A 21,142-nucleotide genomic window follows, 5' to 3' on the forward strand; every position below is an offset into this window, starting at 1 on the left:
TTCTTTTATAACATTTATGTGGGCGATCTCAGACACAATGTCTGCGACACAAATTTAATTCATTTAATTCAGTGGAGTATAATACTGAGACCGAGACTGAGACCGAGACTGAGACTTAGATATACAGACTGAGATATATAGACTGAGATGTATAGACTGAGATGTACAGATGTACAACTATGAACCTCGGGGGTGAATGAACGACCCGTAACGGGTCTAATTCTGTAATATCAACACGAACGTTTTGACAGTAATCATTTAGGAGAGCCGTTGTCACTCACACAGAAACGGAATCGTTTTTCACGATTAGGAATGAAAATTTCAATGAACAAAAATGTTAAACAGACACTACCTTTAGAGCGCATTCATCCACATCCATTGAGAAGTGTTTAACCTTACTTCTGCGACCTTGCCACCTCTTGCTAGCCATATAGTAGCACGGTATGAATAATGTTCAGCATAGCAAAGAAACATAAACAGGTTAATGCCTAAACGACTTTGTATAAGCAGGTTTGTCATGAATCATTTGACACCCAGGGGGTTTACATCTCAGGGATATCGCTATCGCATGTTGTGAAATTCCCTCCACATTTGCCCGGAAGTGTAAATCTGAAGCATGAAATTTTGCTTGTCATCATGAAGCCAGATGATTCGAGTAGGGACGCAGTAAGGTTGAGTAATAGTGGGAGTAAATGTCACAGCATTGTAAACTTTAAATAGAACTTGAATGTGGGATTTAAATGAGATTTAAAACTGGAGCGTGTGAGCGGGGCTTGAATAAAATGTCGGGGTTATACGATGAGGGATGACTCGACAAACTGGACGTTCTGGGGGATGAGGCTGACGAAGTTCGGACTGTGTTGTGTCACCCTCTTGACCTATAGGACAGTTACACAGGCGTGTCAATAGTAGATTGGGGAAGTATGTTTCGAAACGCTGTGAGTGGATGGGTTTATTCTCTATACAGAAGGTCAGACCGACCATGGAAGAGGTGAGTGTGCTCACGTTACGCCATACACCCCTCTCTCTAACTACAGTAGTGTCGCCCCGTTCAAGATAACATGGCTGGTCGTGTTGACATGACTAAGGGGCGATATAAACTGGCAAGGACGCCTTGCAGAAGTTTAGTCTGTTTGTGGTGATCATGCGTCGCCCATACAGGGACACAGTTCCTCCAGGTCAATACATATATTTTGCTTCGAGTAATGCTTCACACATCAATGGATACACTACATACAGCCTTACAAGCCTTGCAAGAATACATGTAGGGGATGGCATGTATTTTCGTAGAGTTGTTAGCAATGACTTAACCTATATCCTAAGACATAGAGGAATGCTCATATCCCGTACGACCGTCGAATGTCACAGGCGTCACTAAACCTGGGGGTGACGGGAGGTGGTAGGGGTGACGAACGGGGGTAGATAAACGAAAGGGGTTGGGGGGTAGAAGGAAAGCAATGACGAGATAGAGAAATGTTCATTCAGGGTTTAATGGACGAATGTTATGGAGCATAATTTCACTATTACCTAGGGCTGATGCCTTAGGGGTGGGGTGATGTGGGTTAGGTGATGGGGTGGACGTGGTGGGGGAGGAGAGGAAAGGGGAGGGCTACTGGTAGTGATTACACACCCGATACGAGAGAACCTTCCAGTCATGTCTATATGCCGAGGGGTTATTGACAGGAGATTTGTCGCCGACCCATTCAGAAAGGGCAAACAGCGTGAAATACAAACTATTAACCTATCAACACACAACAACAACGTACAGGATAAAGACTTTCTGATCTTAACTTCATGCTAAGTCACGCATGAAGCAACGGCATACTGTAAAACTACGAGTGAAAAGTATTTTAGCTCGTACTAGCTCCACAGGGGCCATGTCGGCTCTGTTTACCTATACCCATTGAATGTCAACGAAACGTATCTTTCGTCAACATCTTTCATCGGTAGCACGGTCTACCTTGAACAAATACATAAAGTACACTCTACCTTCAACATCCGGAATGGACTCTCATCAACAAGGCAGAAGTCTCTGTCGACTGAAGTGCTCTGGGATATGTTTCGTATCCGGGACAAGGGTATCTTCCCGTTCCATACTCTTTCCTTACCCCGGTCTTTCGTGGGGACGCTAATATAGGAAACACTTCCACGTTGACTAGACTGTGAGTGGACACTGCTCCCGAAAGACTTTTTGCGAAGTGATTTGAGCATGGTGCTCTGTTGATCCTCGTTGACGGATTGATACACTAACGGTGATTAAGCTGAACTGACGCGGGAGGTGTAAACACGGTGCTATACGCCGACGTTTTAACATACGCTTCCGTTGTGTGGGGCAGTGACGACAGCTCCCGAAGGAGAACTACCCAGAACGTTTGTACTGCGTCTAATTGTTACGGTTGTTCAACATGCAGTTGGAGTGTTCTACAACTAATCGTGTGCTGTTGATGACAAGTACTGAGACTGTTAAGCCAGGTCGATCAATCGGAAGTATTTGTTTAGTAATCGTCTACCTGACACACAAATCAGCGGGTCCTGATAAAGAGACCAGTGAGTACAGAATCATGCATTACCCCCATAAATAACCACGGGTTTGGTTACACATAATGCAGGGGACTTTCACTAATGCGGGAAGAGATCAAACGGTTCAGGGTGTTGAATTACGATGGCCACTCACAATCTTATCTTCAGTCCTCACAGATTCTGTCACTGACATTTTGAGGAGCATGCACACGACTGACTATATCCGATGACTTAAAACCATTTAGCATCGAATCTGTTTATATAGTAGTGACAAGTATGTGTATAGTAGAACCTAAGAGAAATTTCTCGAAAGCATGTAAAATGCAAAGGTTACGTTATTTAACCTGGTTAGGGAAATAACAAATTTTCAAATATATAATTATAAAGGGCCAATCCCAATAATAAATACGTAAAATAAACAACGTAATCGAAACTTTTAATAAAACGACCTTACATAATTTCCTTTGATTTTCAAAGCTGCGCCGTTTTCTTTCTTTGTAACAAAAAGAAGGCATATATTTTGCCCTTGTTGACCAATGTCCGGTAGTTCCAGCCTTTAGTAACCGCTGTATAAAATTGTGGAGGGACAACCGAACTCGCTCTCACTATGAAGAATTCATAGCGTCATACAACTCTGGCGCATAAGTATTTTGATTTGGGTTTTAAAGTTCGAGGTTGTTATTTATTGTAAACAGGTGGATAATGTTATAAATTTGACACACAATTTATCAAAATTATGTTCGATGCAATCCTAATTTTTCGTTGTCCCATGTGTTACTGTGTTTTAAGGTGAATAATTGCCTTGCCTTGGTGTGTGTTTGTGACGAGTGCCGCTGGGGTAGAAGGATCCGCTAATCGGTTCGCTAACACTTGGCAGGCATCATCATTATTTTGTAATGATCCATAAACACATGCTTGTGATAATGTAGTCTGAATCATACAATGGACTCTACTTACAACAGGAATTGCTTATGATTCTGGAAATGGCTTTGTGGCTTGTATTTATTCATTCAAAGTGGTCGAAACAAACAGTCAACATTCCATCTAACCTCTCCTATGCATGGCCATGCATAAACCCCAGACACACAAGCACTGCAAATATATCACTGTCAGGAGTATTGTGTTTTGTGTTCAGTAAAGGCTTTATGTCCGATATTTGCATGTGAGAAAAAAAATCTTGAGACTTAAGTTGGTGTTACGGTCGTGGTCATTTTATCTTGCCCAGTGTAATTATTTCAAGCCCCCTTCCAGTGACACCTGACAGATGTGATTGTGGTGTTGTGTACACACTGATAGCGTGACTAACACCGTTATATAGCTGTGATGAAAGCGATTGCAACTATGGTGTGAGATCCATCCAGAAGCCTCTCTATTGTACCAGTCACCACGCGGGGGCATGACTGGCGATAACTGATTCAACCATGTTGACGATGACGTATAATAAGTGAAAAATATATAGATACTCGCATGTGCTATTATTGCCTGCTTTTAAGTAGAACCGTTATAAAAGGCCTCAAGCAATATTATGTTACCTCACGCTTTTAAATAAGTGGTAACGGAAACATAATGATAGAGAAGAACACGAATTGTCATGCTTTTGAGCATAGTTTTTGTTTTTTTGTCTTTGTTTGTGTTGGAACCCATCGAATATCGAACTGGACGACGGCATTGTTGAGCGTGATTCACCCGCGCCTGAGCAGGCAGAGATGAAAACGTTATGCCATTCTTGTGTGTGTGCGTGCGCGCGCACGTGTGTGGTGTGTGTGTGTCTTATATATGTTTGTGTCTGTCTCTAGGAGTATGTATGTTTGTGTCTGTCTCTAGGACTATGTATGTTTGTGTCGGTGTGTGGTCCTGTGCATAGAGCTCAGGTCACAAATCAGTTGAAGTTGAGCAACGTTGGGCGCGGAGAGTCATTGGATGGGTGAACGTGTTTGGCAGCTTACTACTGGGAGTTCCTGTCTGTGTTCTATATGTCTGTCTGTCTCTATTGCTATGTATGTTTGTGCTTGTTCTCCCCCTACCGTAATACTGAATGTAACGTTTGATCTGTGCACTACATCTGCCTGCCTGTCTGGCTCTCTCTAGGACAATGTTTGTGTGGCCGGTTCTCTCCTACCGTAATACTTAATGTGTGTTTCTGTCTGTGCCCCAGTATCTGTCTGTGTACATGACTGTTATGATTATAACGTGTTGATTTCCAGGTTGAAACAATACGTTAACCCAGAAATGTACAGTGAAAAACCAACACCACCCCCAAAAAAAAAAAAAAATAATAATAATTTTTTTTTTTTTTAAATAAAATATAAAAAAATATCAATACCATTAACAGCTCTAGTATAGCATTAACGAGGTTTACAAATCGATAGAAATTACTGCAAAGTAATGACTATGATTGTCATAAATATAAGTGCAGTCACTATGGGAAAGCAATAAAGTCATCGATAATGATATTAACCCAGCAGCAACGGAAGTGGGCCTAGTATGTGTCGCGACTATTGAAATAATTATCGTCGAACACAAGTTGGTTTTGATGTAATGTGACATGATGGAGGCATGTCATTGCCCCCTTATATAGTGTTAGTACCTTCCAGAATGTGCCGTACTATGCCCCATTGTCTGTAGGTGTTCTGGAAGATTCCAGATTCCGGCTGACTCGAAATGCATCTAAATATAGTACCTTCCGCATCACAGTTTACATTCCCGACAACTAATCGCTGTTTAAACAAATCGTTATTGACCTTAACTGAATCTTAACAGAAACAGTGGCATATATTTTCAGTATTTCATGAATGTAGTTTTGGACTGGTTTTGTTTATACCGTACTACCGAATATAACTGTATGTATGTATGATTTTTAAGTGTCTCTTATATCTCACTATCAAAAATATACATGTTCATCCGTCTGTCTATACAGAGTGGTGCTAGTGTTTTAATACGTTAGTAATGAAACTAATTGTTTGACTGCATCTGTCTGTCCATCTGCCTGTGTCTGTCTCTGTCAGTGACTACCTTCAATACATTAATGCTAAATACAAATGACTACACTATTACCGTTTCTGTCTATTACCGACATAGATATAATATATTCAATGCTCTTTGCGCAGTACTCTTAAGACTAATGTAAAAATCTTTATTAAAAAGTTTGTAATTTAATTTTAATCTATTCGATAGGACAATCTGGATCGAAACTAATTACGATACTATTCTCATATTTGTTTGAAGCATCAACAAACGCAAATATTCTTGAAGAACAAGATGAACATACATCTAATAAATAATTAGAACGTACAAACGTTGTCAACAACACCGACTCAGATCCTTTCAGAATGCATCTGTTTTTTCCTGCTTACAATAAAACATTCCGTTACTTTATTCTTGTTATTCACTTCGGTAACTGAAGACGTTCATGCTATTAAACCACTGGTTGGGATGGTCTGTTATTTCATCATTCATCATGAAATGGCACTGTAATGTATTTGCCTGTTGCGTAAAGGAAAATTCGTTCAAGTGCTTTCGTATCATCCCATCGGTATTTAACTGGGTGAGGCTTTTATTCGAAGTGAATATAAATTAAAATGAATAAATATTTACAACAAAGAAGGTGATCCTGGCACAGTCAGGCGAGAAAGGCTCATCATAAAATGAGGGTCCTTGCCCCTTTCAAACGCTGCCCAGACAGGGAATGGGACTTGACACAAGAAATGCTACTTAGTCGAACTCATCAAAACCATTTCGCAGAATGAGGAGACTCCCGATGTCAGTCAAACGCCAGAGAGGTACCAGGAGTTAGACACAAAGTACAATGGAAGTCGGACAATTGGTTACTTGGGATGCAAGCGTGACATTTCGTCAGCGAGGTCGACAATCGTGTCAGTCACATTCGGGTCAAGGGGACAGATAATTCTTGAATGTAAATGACTTCATTGTATTATAATAACCATTATCGTATAGATAAAATAACTAAATGCAGCGAAGAGAGTTTGGTTGATCCCAACACAGTCAGCCTGATTAGGCTTATCATCAGCTAAGGACCCAGGCCAACCTTACACGCAGCCCAGACAGGAAATGGGACTTCTCCTAGGAAACGATGCGTAGTCCAACCCACCAAAACGTTTCGCAGAATGTGAGACCGGCACCCATTAACCAGAGCGTAAGAAGGACAGTGTTCATGGCAACAAGAACCGGCCAATCACATTCGTTTTAAAAGGGACAAGCAAGGTAAAAGGTATTTCAAGGATTGTACCATGAATGGACTTCTGAGTCAAAACCACAGGCATTGTGAAGGCAATAACAATATTGACATCATCATAAATAACAGAAGTATAATAATAATCATATATGCTGTAACAGCTCAGTTGTGACTGATATAGGTTTAATAAAGTTGTTTTGCCGGTGAATCGAACTCGATGGGACCGGCGAGACGTAGATTTGAACACGTGTGAGAACGCTACGTTGTCATGTTCACCACGTGCTCTCCCCCGCACTCAACAAATACCACAGAACATTGACATAATTATTTCATCAATTGAAAGAGGAAAATAACAAGTGGATCAAAGTCTGTGTATGTGCGTCAAGAAAAACAGAAACAATTACACCTATGTAAGTTTTATTGTACTAAACTATCCTTTGAGCATTAAACATAGATTAACCACAATATGATTCAAAAAGTCAGGACAGTCGGATATTAAACTTTGTATACTGTTTGTCTGGACCATGATGATCCAGAAGTTCAAACTTCCGGGCTGTATCACCTCAGAAATCAGAACGATTAAGATTCGGGTTAAACTGAACTCCAGCTACCCATGCTCGTCGTAACGGGATCAGATGGTCAGACTCTCTGACTTGATTGACACATGTCATCATTTCCTAACTGTGTAGATCGATGCTCACAATATTAAGATTCGGGTTAAACTGAACTCCAGCTACCCATGCTCGTCGTAACGGGATCAGATGGTCAAACTCACTGACTTGATTGACACATGTCATCATTTCCTAACTATGTAGATCGATGCTCACAATATTAAGATTCGGGTTAAACTGAACTCCAGCTACCCATGCTCGTCGTAACGGGATCAGATGGTCAAGACTCACTGACTTGATTGACACATGTCATCATTTCCTAACTGTGTAGATCGATGCTCACAATATTAAGATTCGGTTAAACTGAACTCCAGCTACCCATGCTCGTCGTAACGATATCAGATGGTCAGACTCACTGACTTGATTGACACATGTCATCATTTCCTAAATGTGTAGATCGATGCTCACAATATTAAGATTCGGGTTAAACTGAACTCCAGCTACCCATGCTCGTCGTAACGGGATCGGATGGTCAGACTCTCTGACTTGATTGACACATGTCATCATTTCCTAACTGTGTAGATCGATGCTCACAATATTAAGATTCGGGTTAAACTGAACTCCAGCTACCCATGCTCGACGTTACGGGATCAGATGGTCAGACTCACTTGACTGTCATCATTTCCTAAATGACACATGTCATCATTTCCTAACTGTGTAGATCGATGCTCACAATATATATCACTGGGTTGTCTGGTCCAGACTCGATTATTTACAGACGGGCGCCATATAGCTGGAATATTGTTGAGTGCGGCGTTAAACAACAACCAAACATAGCTTGAGAACATGTAATGTGTAAACAGGGCGTTATTCGTGGCTGCCAGTCGTTTGTACAGACGTAACTGATCGATGAGGTTGTAATGGTATCCTGTTATGTAAAGAGTGACAATGTTTTCGAAACATCTGCTATGTGTATCGGAATGGAAGGTTACCCGTTGCATACATCATCTGGCCGTGGATAGGGATACTGGTTGTAACACGTGTAACAACGCGGGGACAAACCACACTTCCTGAAATTATTTCATGATATAGGTGAGGTGGGGGAAAATTGGGTTTTACGTCGTGCTTGAGAAAATTTCGCTCATATGACGACGTGCATGCGTGTGTATGTGTGGGCGATAAAATATCAAGCATAAATTGTGTGGAATGAGTGGTACAATGGAACATCGATGATGATGATGATGATGGTGATGATGATGGAAAACTCAAAGCTGAAATAGTGTGTATCCATTCAAACGTTGGTAAAATCGAACAACATTGTTGTTGATGATGATGATGATGACGACGACGATGACGATACGTGGAATACACATATCTATGATAGGTTTGTTTTTATCCATAAAATAGTTTGTTCACACTAGTTGTTAGCTGAGTATATCAAAACTCTTATACATTAGTATACCCGTGATTTACTTCGATGTGATTGTCCGATATTGATAATTTGCATATAAACGACCGGGTAAAAGCAGTGTACATTTGACAAGTCAAACATCACTCAACTCATTGTGAAACTGCGTCCCATATTTGATAGGACACTAATTGATAAGATACACTGTGACATACTATCACCTGTTTTACTTATGTCCAATACACAACCATCCAATAATATTTCGTGTTCGTTTAAACTTTAGCCACCACCAAATATGGGTGTATAGACAGGCAGTATTTATAAGTTGGCATTTAATATGATTAAAACTAACATCAGAACGTCATCCATTGGAACGTAGAGGTAACTGCTAACGACGTCATCATTGTCATTAAAGTAGTAATGAGTTTCTTCCACACATGGGTACAATGTGTGAAGCCCACATTGACGTACGCCACCACAAGCATCACCCATTGGCATTCATTATTCCTTGACATGCAACATAGCAACCTACCTTCAACATTCGGAGAGGACTTTCGGTTATTAGACACACTTCTCCAACCACCGTCATTGCTACTCTCCGAGGGTAAGGGAACCGCGGGGTAGGGGCGCAAGGATGAAAAAGACAATTGCAGGTTTCCTGTCCCACACGTTCAGTCTCTGCCTTATACTTCTCACATACCTCTGTTCACGCTTTGGGTAATGACAACCTCCGCCCTCTCAGTCCTTGCAACATTGAATGAGCGTCACAACCACAATCTTCTAGTGTACGCTTGGAGTATTCGGTGTAACATACGGACGTCAGCTTCTCTGATAATATCGATAAACAACGTTTCAGACCAGGGATGGTTAGTGTATCGATCTGTGGTGCAGTTATAATTGGATAAATACACTCAACTCATCACTCAAACTATAGCAAACAATTTTTAGCAATTTGGGTCTCACTTCTGTTTAACAGGTATGTAGGCTTGTGACTCATTAAGCACAATTCGCTGGTCAGTGTCAGCACTTAGAATCATTAATTGACCTTCCACACGCCGAAGTCATAGAATATCATAAATACTGGCAAATTACAGCACCATTGTAGCTATAGATACCTCGGGCTAGAATTGGTCCCCAGCAACATATGATTGTCCCCCTGATGCGAGTAAATGGATCAGAAGGTCAGACGCGGTTTGTTGAGTTGGTTGATTCTAACAAACCCCGATGGCGTTAGATATCGTTCAGAATATCAATCACTGGTTCGGATGGCCCAGATTTTATCGCTAACAGACTGCCTTCATATGGCTGGAATAAGTTCCAGGCAAGTAAGAACAAGTAACAAATTAAAGCTTCTCCCAGATTCTGACATCTCTACTATATCTATGTATTTCCCTGATCCTGTCTGACCTTGAGTTAAGGTCTGCGTCGGTGAAGATCTGGTATGTACTAAGCCATGCTTGTTGCGAGATGGTTGTTGTACGGGGCGACTAACGGGATCTGATGGTTCAGGCATGTCATCGTATCCGAACTGAACAGATCCATCCTCCTGATGCCAACCACCAGGTTGTTTTTGTCCAGACTCCACTATTCACAGAACACCTCCATAAAGCTGGAATATTGCTGAGTGTATTACAACAAACAAACAAAAGCCAGGTTCCTTCTTAGATGGAGGGTACTGATGGCCCAATGATTTGTATTGTGAATCTCAACAGGAACATCTACGTACAAAGATATCTTGGGTACAGTGGTGATCCGGTGTTCTCTGTAATTCCTCTCTATCTGGAGATACTACAGATCAATAAATATACAACTGCATTATAAATTGTGTCATAACCATTTCAATTTTCACGATACACCAAAAACACATCAACACAACATGCTTCAGTGCTGTCGTACAATGAAAGTTTTGTTTTGTTGTTTTGCAACACAGGAATTTGTTGAATTATTAAATAGTTTTATTGCAACAGTTTGAGTGGTGAAATGAAGCACAGCACGAATTGCTAGATTGTGAGAGTCGTTGGAAATTTTGGATGTGGAGCAAGTATGATGAGATCCTCAGATGCATTTGGTGCCCTTCATGGGAGTGAGTGAGTTTAGTAGTGTCGCGCCGCTGTTAGAAATATTCCAGCAATATCACAGCGGGGGACACCAGAAATGGGCTTCAAAAATTGTACCCAAATGGGAAACGAACCCGGGTCTTCGGCGTGACGAGTGAACGCTTTAACCACCAGGTTAAGTATTACCTATAAGTTAAAAGTAGACCGTAATAATTGCGATGGTCATATAATGTCCATGTTTAAAACATTGTTGTCGCTCTTAGACACACAAATGGTACCATCTACCTTGGCCTGATAACGTTACTGAAACGACATCAGGTGAGTAGATTGTTCGGAAAAAACGCTATGTTACCAAAACCAGAAACAAAATGGGTATAGATTACCAACATAGGCTCGTAATGTGTCTTTGTTTGTTACAGGTGGCATTTTATTGTCCTCGTTTGACCACTGTCAAACGCGGACACATCGGCAGAAACCCGTGGAGGTTTTTAAATAATAACTCTTAAAAAAGTATTTCAAGGGATAGTGTATGATAAAGAATAATATTTCGAAACCCATAATTCTGTTTGCTTAATTTCGTCAGATAATCGTAACTGTCATATTTCTGGCTTTTACGTTTTTATGTTTTAAACACCCGTAAAACAATTTAGTAACATTAAGGTCAGGTGTGTAACATTGGATACGACATACACGTATACTATTTCCAAAAAAGAAACGCATAACCTAGAAATCTGTTTCAAAAATGTTGTATTTTCAAACAAGTGTAACTCGTCCACAAATAGACTTTAGGAAATGAATTTTTGCATCAGTTTAGAAGAAGGAACTGTCTATACATTCAAGGTGATAATTTTAGATAACGCAGATGTTGAGCGCCATAGTGACGACGTAACACGGGCCCGACGTCGGATCTCCTGGCTCTCAGTCCAACCTGTCTCAACCTGTTCCGTACAGTTTGACCTGATATCATTCAAAGTCCAGGCACCCTGGCACGATCACGCAAATGTAGTACCCGGATGTACCGATCTTGGGCTACAGTGGTGACTCGAGGTCTGCCTGTACGGGGACCGTCATTTGTTATAACGAGTTGTAAGCTCTGATATCGTGCCCAGACTAACATTCAGACGGCTGGCAACGGAAGATTGGTAATCTCCAGCGTGGATTCGTTCAATGGCGATGTTCCGTGGCGTAGTGATTTGACCTTGAAACTCCTTCAAAACGAATGCCGATTTCAAGAAGTAATCTGGATTTTCATAGCCACACAGTGCATGCTCTTTGCTGCACAATTTTGACTGGAAGGTGGTTTCTGTTGCGTTGTGGTGATACCTTTGTAATCCTTGTAAGAAATCTCAGCGAAATCAACATTTTCGATTTTTTACTTGTGCAATTGTAAAATCATGTTATCAACACATTTGTTACATATTTTGCAGATTGTTTGAACACAAAAGGTAATTATTAAACTTTTAAAATTACAAAATCTCTATGCGTTTCTTTTCTTTGATAGTATATAATATAAAATAACCTTCACGAGAGATACAGGTAGTAGGCAGATGAGTAGAAAGCAAACCATTCCTAACAAAAAATAAACAAATGGATATGTAAACTAGAAAATTAATTCTGCATCCAGAGCACCCGAATGAGAATTCAGCGGAACGTAATGATCATATATTCAACACGCCATCATTATGCTACAGTAGATGATCACGCTCCATGTACTATTGAGTTCTCGCATCATATCCTTAATGAAGACGTTATTAACTGTCTTGGCGATGTAATTTGTCAGTATTCACTTGTGGAACTGTCCTGCTTCCAAGGAAATTATCGGTTAATCTATAAACGTCGAGTTGATACAGTATATTTTTTTACAATACTTTAACTCAATTAGACATATTCCCGCAGCTTCTGGCATAGTGACAACATCACAGTAAAGTACAAACACGTCAATAACTCAATTGCCAGTGTTCGTGAAGAAACGTTTAGTGCAAAGTAAACGTAACGGGCGAACTATAATTGAAATGATTCCCGATAATGCTTTGCATTGACACTACAAAAAGTTCTGTGTGGATTATGGTGACTTCATTCAGTCGAGGAGTGTTGAACATGAATGTTGGCTTCACTCTATTAAAGCGCTGTCCCGCTGTGTTGTAAACATGGGGAGAAAAACTAGTAAGAGCAACCACCCAGGCACACTTGCAGGTCAAGATGACACTATACCTGTCAGGCCACGTTATTGGGGAAGAAGACCCGTGAAGGTCCGGGTTAGAATATTGATCTTCAGTAACCCATGCTTGTCGTAAGAGGCGACTAACGGGATCGGGTGGTCAGGCTCGCTGACTTGGTTGACACATGTCATCGGTTCCCAATTGCGCAGATCGATGCTCATGATGTTGATCACTGGATTGTCTTTTCCAGACTCTATTACTTACAGACCGCCGCCATATAGCTAGAATATTGCTGAGTGCGGCGTAAAGCTAAACTCACTCACTCACTCACTATTGCGGAAGAAAGGACGGATTGAACTGTGTAAAATATGCCACCACGTTGTGAATCCAAAGAGTAAGGATTACTTGCATAAAAACCAATAATTATTATAATGCCCAACATGGGATTCGAACCTTGCAATCATCTCGATATGGTGTCCCAGACAACCCGTGCCCCTCGGGCATTGATTCATTGAAAAATGAGTATCATGTTGGTCAAAAGAAAGTAATATTCCAAATGGATGTCCTGTGGGGTAGCCTAGGGGTTATAGCGCTCGCCCGTCATGGGTACAATGTATGAAACCAATTTCTGGTGTCTCAAGCTGTGATACTGCCAGCGGCATAAAACCATAATGACTCACTCGCAGAGATGAGTTTGTACACGTGGACACTGGCTTGAGGGTGGCCATTTTCTGACTCATTTGACAAGCGTTTAGTGCTGACATCAGCAGCTATCGAACAATACAAAATCCAAGAGTGAGTGTGTGAATGAATTTGGTTTTACGTCGCCTTTGGTAATATTCCAGCAATGGTCCTCATACATTGTACCCTTGTGGGAATCGAACCCGGGTCTTCGGCGTGACGAGCGAACGCTTTAACCACTAGGCTACCCCACCACCCCCCCACAAATCTAGAACGAACACCAAGCGATCTCAAAGCCTGAGTAACGATGAGGGTTTCCAAAAGAGACCTGACTTCTTCAACACGGCGGCAGTTTCCATGATCTCCCATACATGGTTGATGTGAACAGCTTTCAACGTCACCGTCAAGGTCACGGTGTAATTTCGGGGAAGCCTAGATTCGAGAATTATAAAGTACCACTTTTGTTGTATTCTGTTCTACAACTCAACAAGCGGCGGTGGTTAAAGCGTTGGCTCGTCACGCCGAAGACCCGGGTTCGATTCCCCAAATTGGTACATAGTGTGAAGCCCTTTTCTGGTGTACCCCGCCGTGATATTGCTAGAATAGTTCTAAAACCGGCGTAAAACTAAACTCACTCACGCCAAATATATTGCAGTTAATACCAATTAACCTCACTAATTCGGCTCAGTCTTGTTTGTTTGCAATCGTTCGCAAAATTATTTGCTTATGTTATTGATCCAAATATAAATATACGCATATTATGCATACGTTCTGGATCAACAGCGGTCGTCAATGCATTTGGTTCTTTTCTAAGCTATATCGGACGGACGAAGGAGTAGTGCCACTTTAATTTTTCCACAAAATCTTTTACACACACACACACACACACACATACACATATATATATATATGTATATATATATGTATATGTATATGTATATATATATATATATATATATATATATATATATATATATATATATTATTATATATAGCACAGGGCATTCAGCATCGAGTCCTGTACTCCATCCCGCCGTGATGTTGCTAAGAATATATATATATATATATATATGCTTAGCCAGGGCATTCAGCATCGAGTCCTGTAACTCGATCAAGCGATGGAATATAGTTCTCAGATTTGCATAAGTAAATAGCCGAAAGAGACCAATGGTAACGAGATTTAACAAGCTGTCATTACCCGGAAGCTGATAATAGCGCCGAGATGTCGTGATAACGTGAACTCATCGTGTCTGAGTAAATGTTTTTGTCTAAACATTGGTCTATTCTTGAGACTCCGAAATGAAACAATAGATCTTCATAGTGCTATTTGTTCCATTTTTTCCATTAGGTTTTCATGACTATTAAATATTATTGTTATTATGTCATTTAGAAGGGGTGTGGGTGATAGGGTATCTGTACAGAGCAGCATCACGCTGCCAGGATCCAGTGTAGTAGAGTTCTAATGACAGACTCGTAGTGTCAACACTACCGTGGTGGATCAATGGAATTGCCTGTAATTTCACTCAGAAATACCGACTAATGGAAAGAAAACAGTTTTGTACTGGGACACTTTCCGGAGAATTGATACTTGTAACCGGGCACAAAATATGAGATTATCTGAGAACACACGCGTTATTGGTTTAAGTATCAGTTGAATAAATCGTATATTGGTTTACAGTTCAGCTGTTTTCAGCTGCTAATGACCGGATCATTATTTCGCTTACGGCGGACTTCTCCGGTTGGCGCTGAAGACATTGTTGGGCCGCTTCTTTCACTATTGAAGTTGAACCGTGAGCGACGCCGGTCCGATTAACACAAATCAGGATTATAAATCTGTGTAATATATATGCATACATGGTACGTGTGTTTAACATAAACCTTTTTCATTACCACCTAAACGGGCCCGCACAAGAACCGAGGATAATACAAAACTCTCCAAGGTGACTTACGTATGTGTACAGATAAAAGTTCTTGAAATGATACCCCATGGTCAAGCTTCTTCAGTTCATCTACAGTGAAATTTCATGATGGCTACAAATGAAACCACAAGAAATAGTTCGATGGTGATGTTACTGATACGAGTATCGTAATTGTATTTTGGGCAACACCCTTTCGGTGTTTCGGTGATTGTTTTGATAACGTTAATAATATATTTGCATATTGAGTTGTTAAAAGGGTATTCATCTCAATCCTGAAACTATTGCACGAGCATTAGTATTTACATGTAAATTAATAAATTATATTTTCAAATACGTCGAAATATTCCACAGCAGTTGTCATACCTTATTCGTTTCTTATTTATTTAGAACACATAAAATCTGTACATAAAATAGTAAAAGGTTTGCGGAGCCAAATATTTTTTTTCCATTTTTGTAAGATATTTGTTCATATGGAATTATTTCTCTTTAATGTATTACTCTCTATTCCCTCAAGTCGTTATCATGAAAAACGTACCATTAACTAAATGATGACATTAGTCAAGTAAAGAAGTGGTAAATCAAGGTACATGCATGACAATATTTTTATTCTTAAAAATATTTGGAAAGATGAATCGCAAAACTGACACTAAAAGTGGTTTATTACTGAGTAAATGGGAACTTAATTCAATATCTATATTCATTAAACTGACATTCAACAGTACGTCGAACAAATAATATACATTGACATAGAATTACTTCATATGTTAAGAATCATGTTGAGTGTATCTAATATAGCTAATACAACTGTAAAGTGATATCAATGCACACTCCATCGATACTGTCTACAATTATTCAATTCTGCAACAATAAGCAGATGATACATAGGGACCACGCTGTCACATCGAGACAACTGGATGTTCGACACAACAGTATATGACTGTTGTATACTGAACTGTTCAAAGCAGCTTAAGCTAAAGTCAGTAATTGCAGCACCCCCCGACCCCTCCGACCCCTCCTCAAAATAAACAAATACATTATACGACAACAGCAAAACCAACAGAAAACAAAAAAACCCAAACAAAACAAATAAAAACAAAGCAAAACACAAAAGAAAACAAAACAGAAATAATAAAAAACCCCCCAAGAACACAATCAAAAAGGGAAAAAAAGACAAATTGCAAGAAGTGTCTCGAATTGATTAATCTCGCTATAATATCACGTTTTCGTGAATTTTTGCCATTGGATGTCGTAACAAGTTCTCATGGTTACATATTCATCCCAACAGTTACGTGTTCATCACGAAGTCCGTCCTACGTAAATATCATATTTACATTACAGTTAAAGATAGAACCAAATTAAATAAGAAATCCTCGTTGTAAAGATCATGTTTCTGAGAGACGTCATCACACAACCAATCACGACAGTCAATGACACATGAGCCCGATCGCTAGGATAAAATCGTGGAACTATTATGTTATTGGAACTCTCAAAGCACACAGTGTTGTTTGACGTACATGTAGATAATGGGGGGATTATTATTATTGCTGTTATACTGTGTAGATTACTCTGGCCCTGGTGTATAAATCGTGGCATCGATTTACCTATGATCTTAAAGTCTGTCATAAAGTTTATATTACGTGTGTAATCGGTTAGTATGTTGTTGGACATGCAGATCATTTTGAAGTATTGCTGTATGATTTGAATATAATGACCCTGATAATATATTTATTCGATACCTGTTTGATTATATTGCGATTTGTGAGCTTGTGCATATATACTCTCCCAAAAGAAACGCATCATGAAAATAGCAATTTCATGTAGCAATGAATTAAAACGTGATTCATTTTACAAAAGGTTTTGCTCTGTTTATGAGTCCTATGGTGTTTATGTTTTGAAACATCACAACAAAACGCACCATCCGTAAAATACCCGTATTTAACAGCATGAGTTTCAATTTCGGCGTGTAGTGTTACAGAATACACAATTCACATGCAATGCACGTGAAAGTGAAAGATCAGATAGTCTCAATGATGGGTATAAAAGGTTGATCGCTGTCTGTCCATTATTCACTGTATTTGGAATATTGTTGACGAACGCAAAATGCCACGTTTAAGTGAAGCCAACCGTCATATCGCCATTGGTTTGCTTGAAGCTGGCCAGTCTTAACGTGCAGTTGCCCAACGCATGAATGTTCACCAAAGCACCATTTCACGGCTCTGGGAGAGATATCGCCGGCAGAATGCGGTAGCAGATGCCCCTCGTAGTGGGCGACCTCGAGCGACCACTGCGGCGCAGGATCGCTACATCCGGGTACATCACCTGCGTCATCGAACAGCTACGGCGACCAGTGTCGCTCGACAAATACCCGGATTGAGGAGGCTTTCTGCACAGACCGTCAGGAACAGGTTGAGAGAAGCTGGTTTACGTGCCAGAAGACCTTATTTTGGCCCTGTGCTTCGACAACAACATCGTCGACATCGAGTTCAATGGTGCAGCAACGTTCAGGCCTGGAACCTACCGAATTGGCGTAGAATCTGGTTCAGTGATGAATCACGATTTCTATTGGAACGACGCGATGGAAGAATGCGGGTGTACAGACGTCGACGTGAACGTTTCGCCGACGCTTGCGTTCCCCAGGTGGACAGATTCGGCCGGGACAGTGTTATGATGTCGGGAGCGATCACCTGCCGTAGGAGAAGTGATTTGGTGATGATCCAGGGCAACCTGACAGCTCAACGGTACTGTGACGAAATCCTACGCCCACACCTCTTTCCAATCATTGATCGCCAGAGGGAGTTGTTTCAACAGTACAATGCCAGGCCCAACACAGCACGTCACACTAGAGACTTCCTCCAGAACCACAACATCAATGTGCTCCCCTGGCCCTCAAGATCACCGGACTTAAACCCGATCGAACATCTGCGGGATGCCCTGGACAGACGGGTGCGACGCCGAAACCCTCAGCCCCAGACACTTCAGCAACTCGCACAGGCACTACAGGCAGAGTGAGCTGCGATTGGGCAACACGAGATTCTGAGACTTATTCATTCGATGCCGAGGCGATGCCGTGCAGTTCTGGATGCCCACGATGGTCATGCCCACGGTGGTCACACGAGGTATTGACTTCAGCGCCACCACACGTCTCCATGTGACACTCAAACTGACTTTCCTCGAGTTGGTGCCAAAGACGGATAAGTCTACATTCCCAGTGTGCAATTTCGCTATATTTCATTGACTCATAAAGCCTACAAGATGTGTCAAAATAAACATAAAAATACAGTTGAAATTCCTATATGAGTTTCTTTTTTTGGGAGAGTATATAAACAAATGTATATACACACTCCGTCACAAAGAATAGGCCATTATGAAAAAACGTTATCTACTCTGAATTAAAAACACGTGTTCCCTCTACATAAAAGAATTCCGGTTTCATTAAATATAAAATGTCAACGTCACGGTATATCAGTCTTGAATAAATGAACAGATTGCATAAGGCGCAAGGGGCTAAATAATCATAATATATATATAAATGGATCACTGAATATCAGTCATGAGTGAGTGTGAGTGAGTTTAACTTAAAGCCTCCGAGTCTGGACCAGACAATCCAGTGATCAACAGCAATTATCTACGCAATTGGGGTACGATGACATGTGTCAACCAAGTCAGTGAGCCTGACCACCCGATCCCGTTAGTTGCCTCTTATGACATGCATGGGTTACTGAAGATAAGTTCTACCCCGGATCTTCACGGATATATCAGTCATGACATCAGTGAAGGAGCTGTGTTGTTTTGAAAGGATATGTTTACAGCTATCAGAACTATGTTCACGTTCAGCTTGTGTATGATGATGTGTATGATGGTAATGTTCCATTAAGGAATCATTGCAAGTGTACTTGGTGGACTGTGTCCCAAACACACTCTGTGGAGCATGTGCAGTAACAAACCCAGGAATTGGTATGCGACACAGGGCACAGGCAGTATCCAAGTATGTGGCATGTACACTACATATTGATTGTACACACGTTCCCTGGTTACAAACACACCATTTTTTGTCTGATATATCACATGCACGCCATGTTGGCCGATCCTCTCTGAGGTGAGTTGAGGTGAGGTGAGGTGAAATTGGGTTTAACGTCGTGCTTGAGAATATTTCGCTCATATGACGACGTGCATGCGTGTGTATGTGTATGTGTACTAGCCCAGACTTTAGCTGGTTTTATAGTGCTAGCCCACTGAGATACCATGCCGCAGTGAAGCATGAATACCCCACTCAGACACTTTATACTGACTCCGAGCCGACCAGTCCTTGTTGTACCCATTAATGCCGAGCGCCAGACAGGGACCAACAAGTACCATATTTTAACGTCTTTTGGTATGACGCGGTCGGGGTTTGAACCCTCGACCTTCCGCTCTCCGGGCGAACGCTCTAACCACTACACCATGGAGGCAGTCTCCTGTCTCTTGCTCCATACTTGTAACAGGTATCATTGTGAACCAAAACAGATGATTTGTGTATTGTGCCGTATACATTACGGAGGGAACTGTCCTTCATGTGTTTTCTTGTCGGCGAGACATGATCGAGACAATATTCATACACAAACCCCAGTAGGAGGGATATGAGTATAGGATTGATATGAGTGTGACTGAGTGAATTTAATTTTACGCCGCTTTAAGCAATATTCGAGCAATATCACGGCTTGGGACACCAGGACTGGGCTTCACACATTGTACCCATGTGGGGAATCGAACCGGTGTGACGAGCCAGCGCTTTAATCTCTAGGCTACCCCACCGCCCCCAGGGTGAATATGAGGGTAGGGGTGGGTATCAGAGTGGGATTAATATGAGTGTAGGAATGATACTAGAGTGGGATTAATATGAGTGTAGGATGGATACCACTGTAGGGTTTATATAAATGTGGCGTGGGTATTAGTGCAGGATGGCTGTCAGTGTAGGGTGGCTGTCAGTGCAGGATGGCTGTCAGTGTAGGATGGCTGTCAGTGTAGGATGTAGGATGGCTGTCAGTGTAGGATGGCTGTCAGTGTAGGATGGCTGTCAGTGTAGGATGGCTGTCAGTGTAGGATGGCTGTCAGTGTAGGATGGCTGGATGGCTGTCAGTGTAGGATGGCTGTCAGTGTAGGATGGCTGTCAGTGTAGGATGGCTGTCAGTGTAGGATGGCTGTCAGTGTAGGATGGCTGTCAGTGTAGGATGGCTGTCAGTGAAGGATGGCTGTCAGTGTAGGATGGTTGTCAGTGAAGGATGGTTGTTAGTGTAGGATGGTCTGTGAATGGTTGTCAGTGTAGGATGATTGATGGCCAGTGTCAGTGTAGGTGTATGGTTGTCAGTGTAGGATGGCCAGTGTCATGATTGTCAGTGTAGAATGGTTGTCAGCGTAGGATGATTGTCAGTGCAGGATGATTGTCAGTGTAGGATGGTTGTCAGAGTAGGATGATTGTCAGTGAAGGGTGATTGTCACTGTAGGATGGTTGTCAGTGCAGGAATAGTGTCAGGGTAGGATGATTGTCTGTGTACAATGGTTGTCAGTGTAGGGTGATGGCCAGTGTAGGATGATTGTCAGTGTGGAATGGTTGTCAGT

At 41.3% G+C, this 21,142-nt stretch overlaps 1 protein-coding gene across 2 annotated transcripts in view; it reads right to left on the bottom strand.

Moving 5' to 3' along the window:
• Window positions 1–9,702, bottom strand: part of LOC124291649 (transient receptor potential cation channel subfamily A member 1-like) — a 43,697-nt gene extending 33,995 nt beyond the window's left edge. Inside the window, exon 1 of one of the 2 annotated variants that reach the window (XM_046728701.1) lies at window positions 9,264–9,702. In XM_046728701.1, the coding sequence (XP_046584657.1) occupies window positions 9,264–9,320 (57 nt within the window). In that variant the 5' untranslated portion in view covers window positions 9,321–9,702. Of the gene's footprint in view, window positions 1–1,989; window positions 2,456–9,263 lie in introns of those variants that run through there. The other variant, XM_046728700.1, reaches the window with a different exon arrangement.
• Between the last annotated feature and the right edge of the window lie 11,440 nt (window positions 9,703–21,142).

The sequence above is a fragment of the Haliotis rubra genome, unplaced genomic scaffold (assembly GCF_003918875.1).
Source record: "Haliotis rubra isolate DU_JTF1 unplaced genomic scaffold, ASM391887v1 Scf499, whole genome shotgun sequence".
NCBI classification, from domain to species: Eukaryota; Metazoa; Mollusca; class Gastropoda; order Lepetellida; family Haliotidae; genus Haliotis; species Haliotis rubra.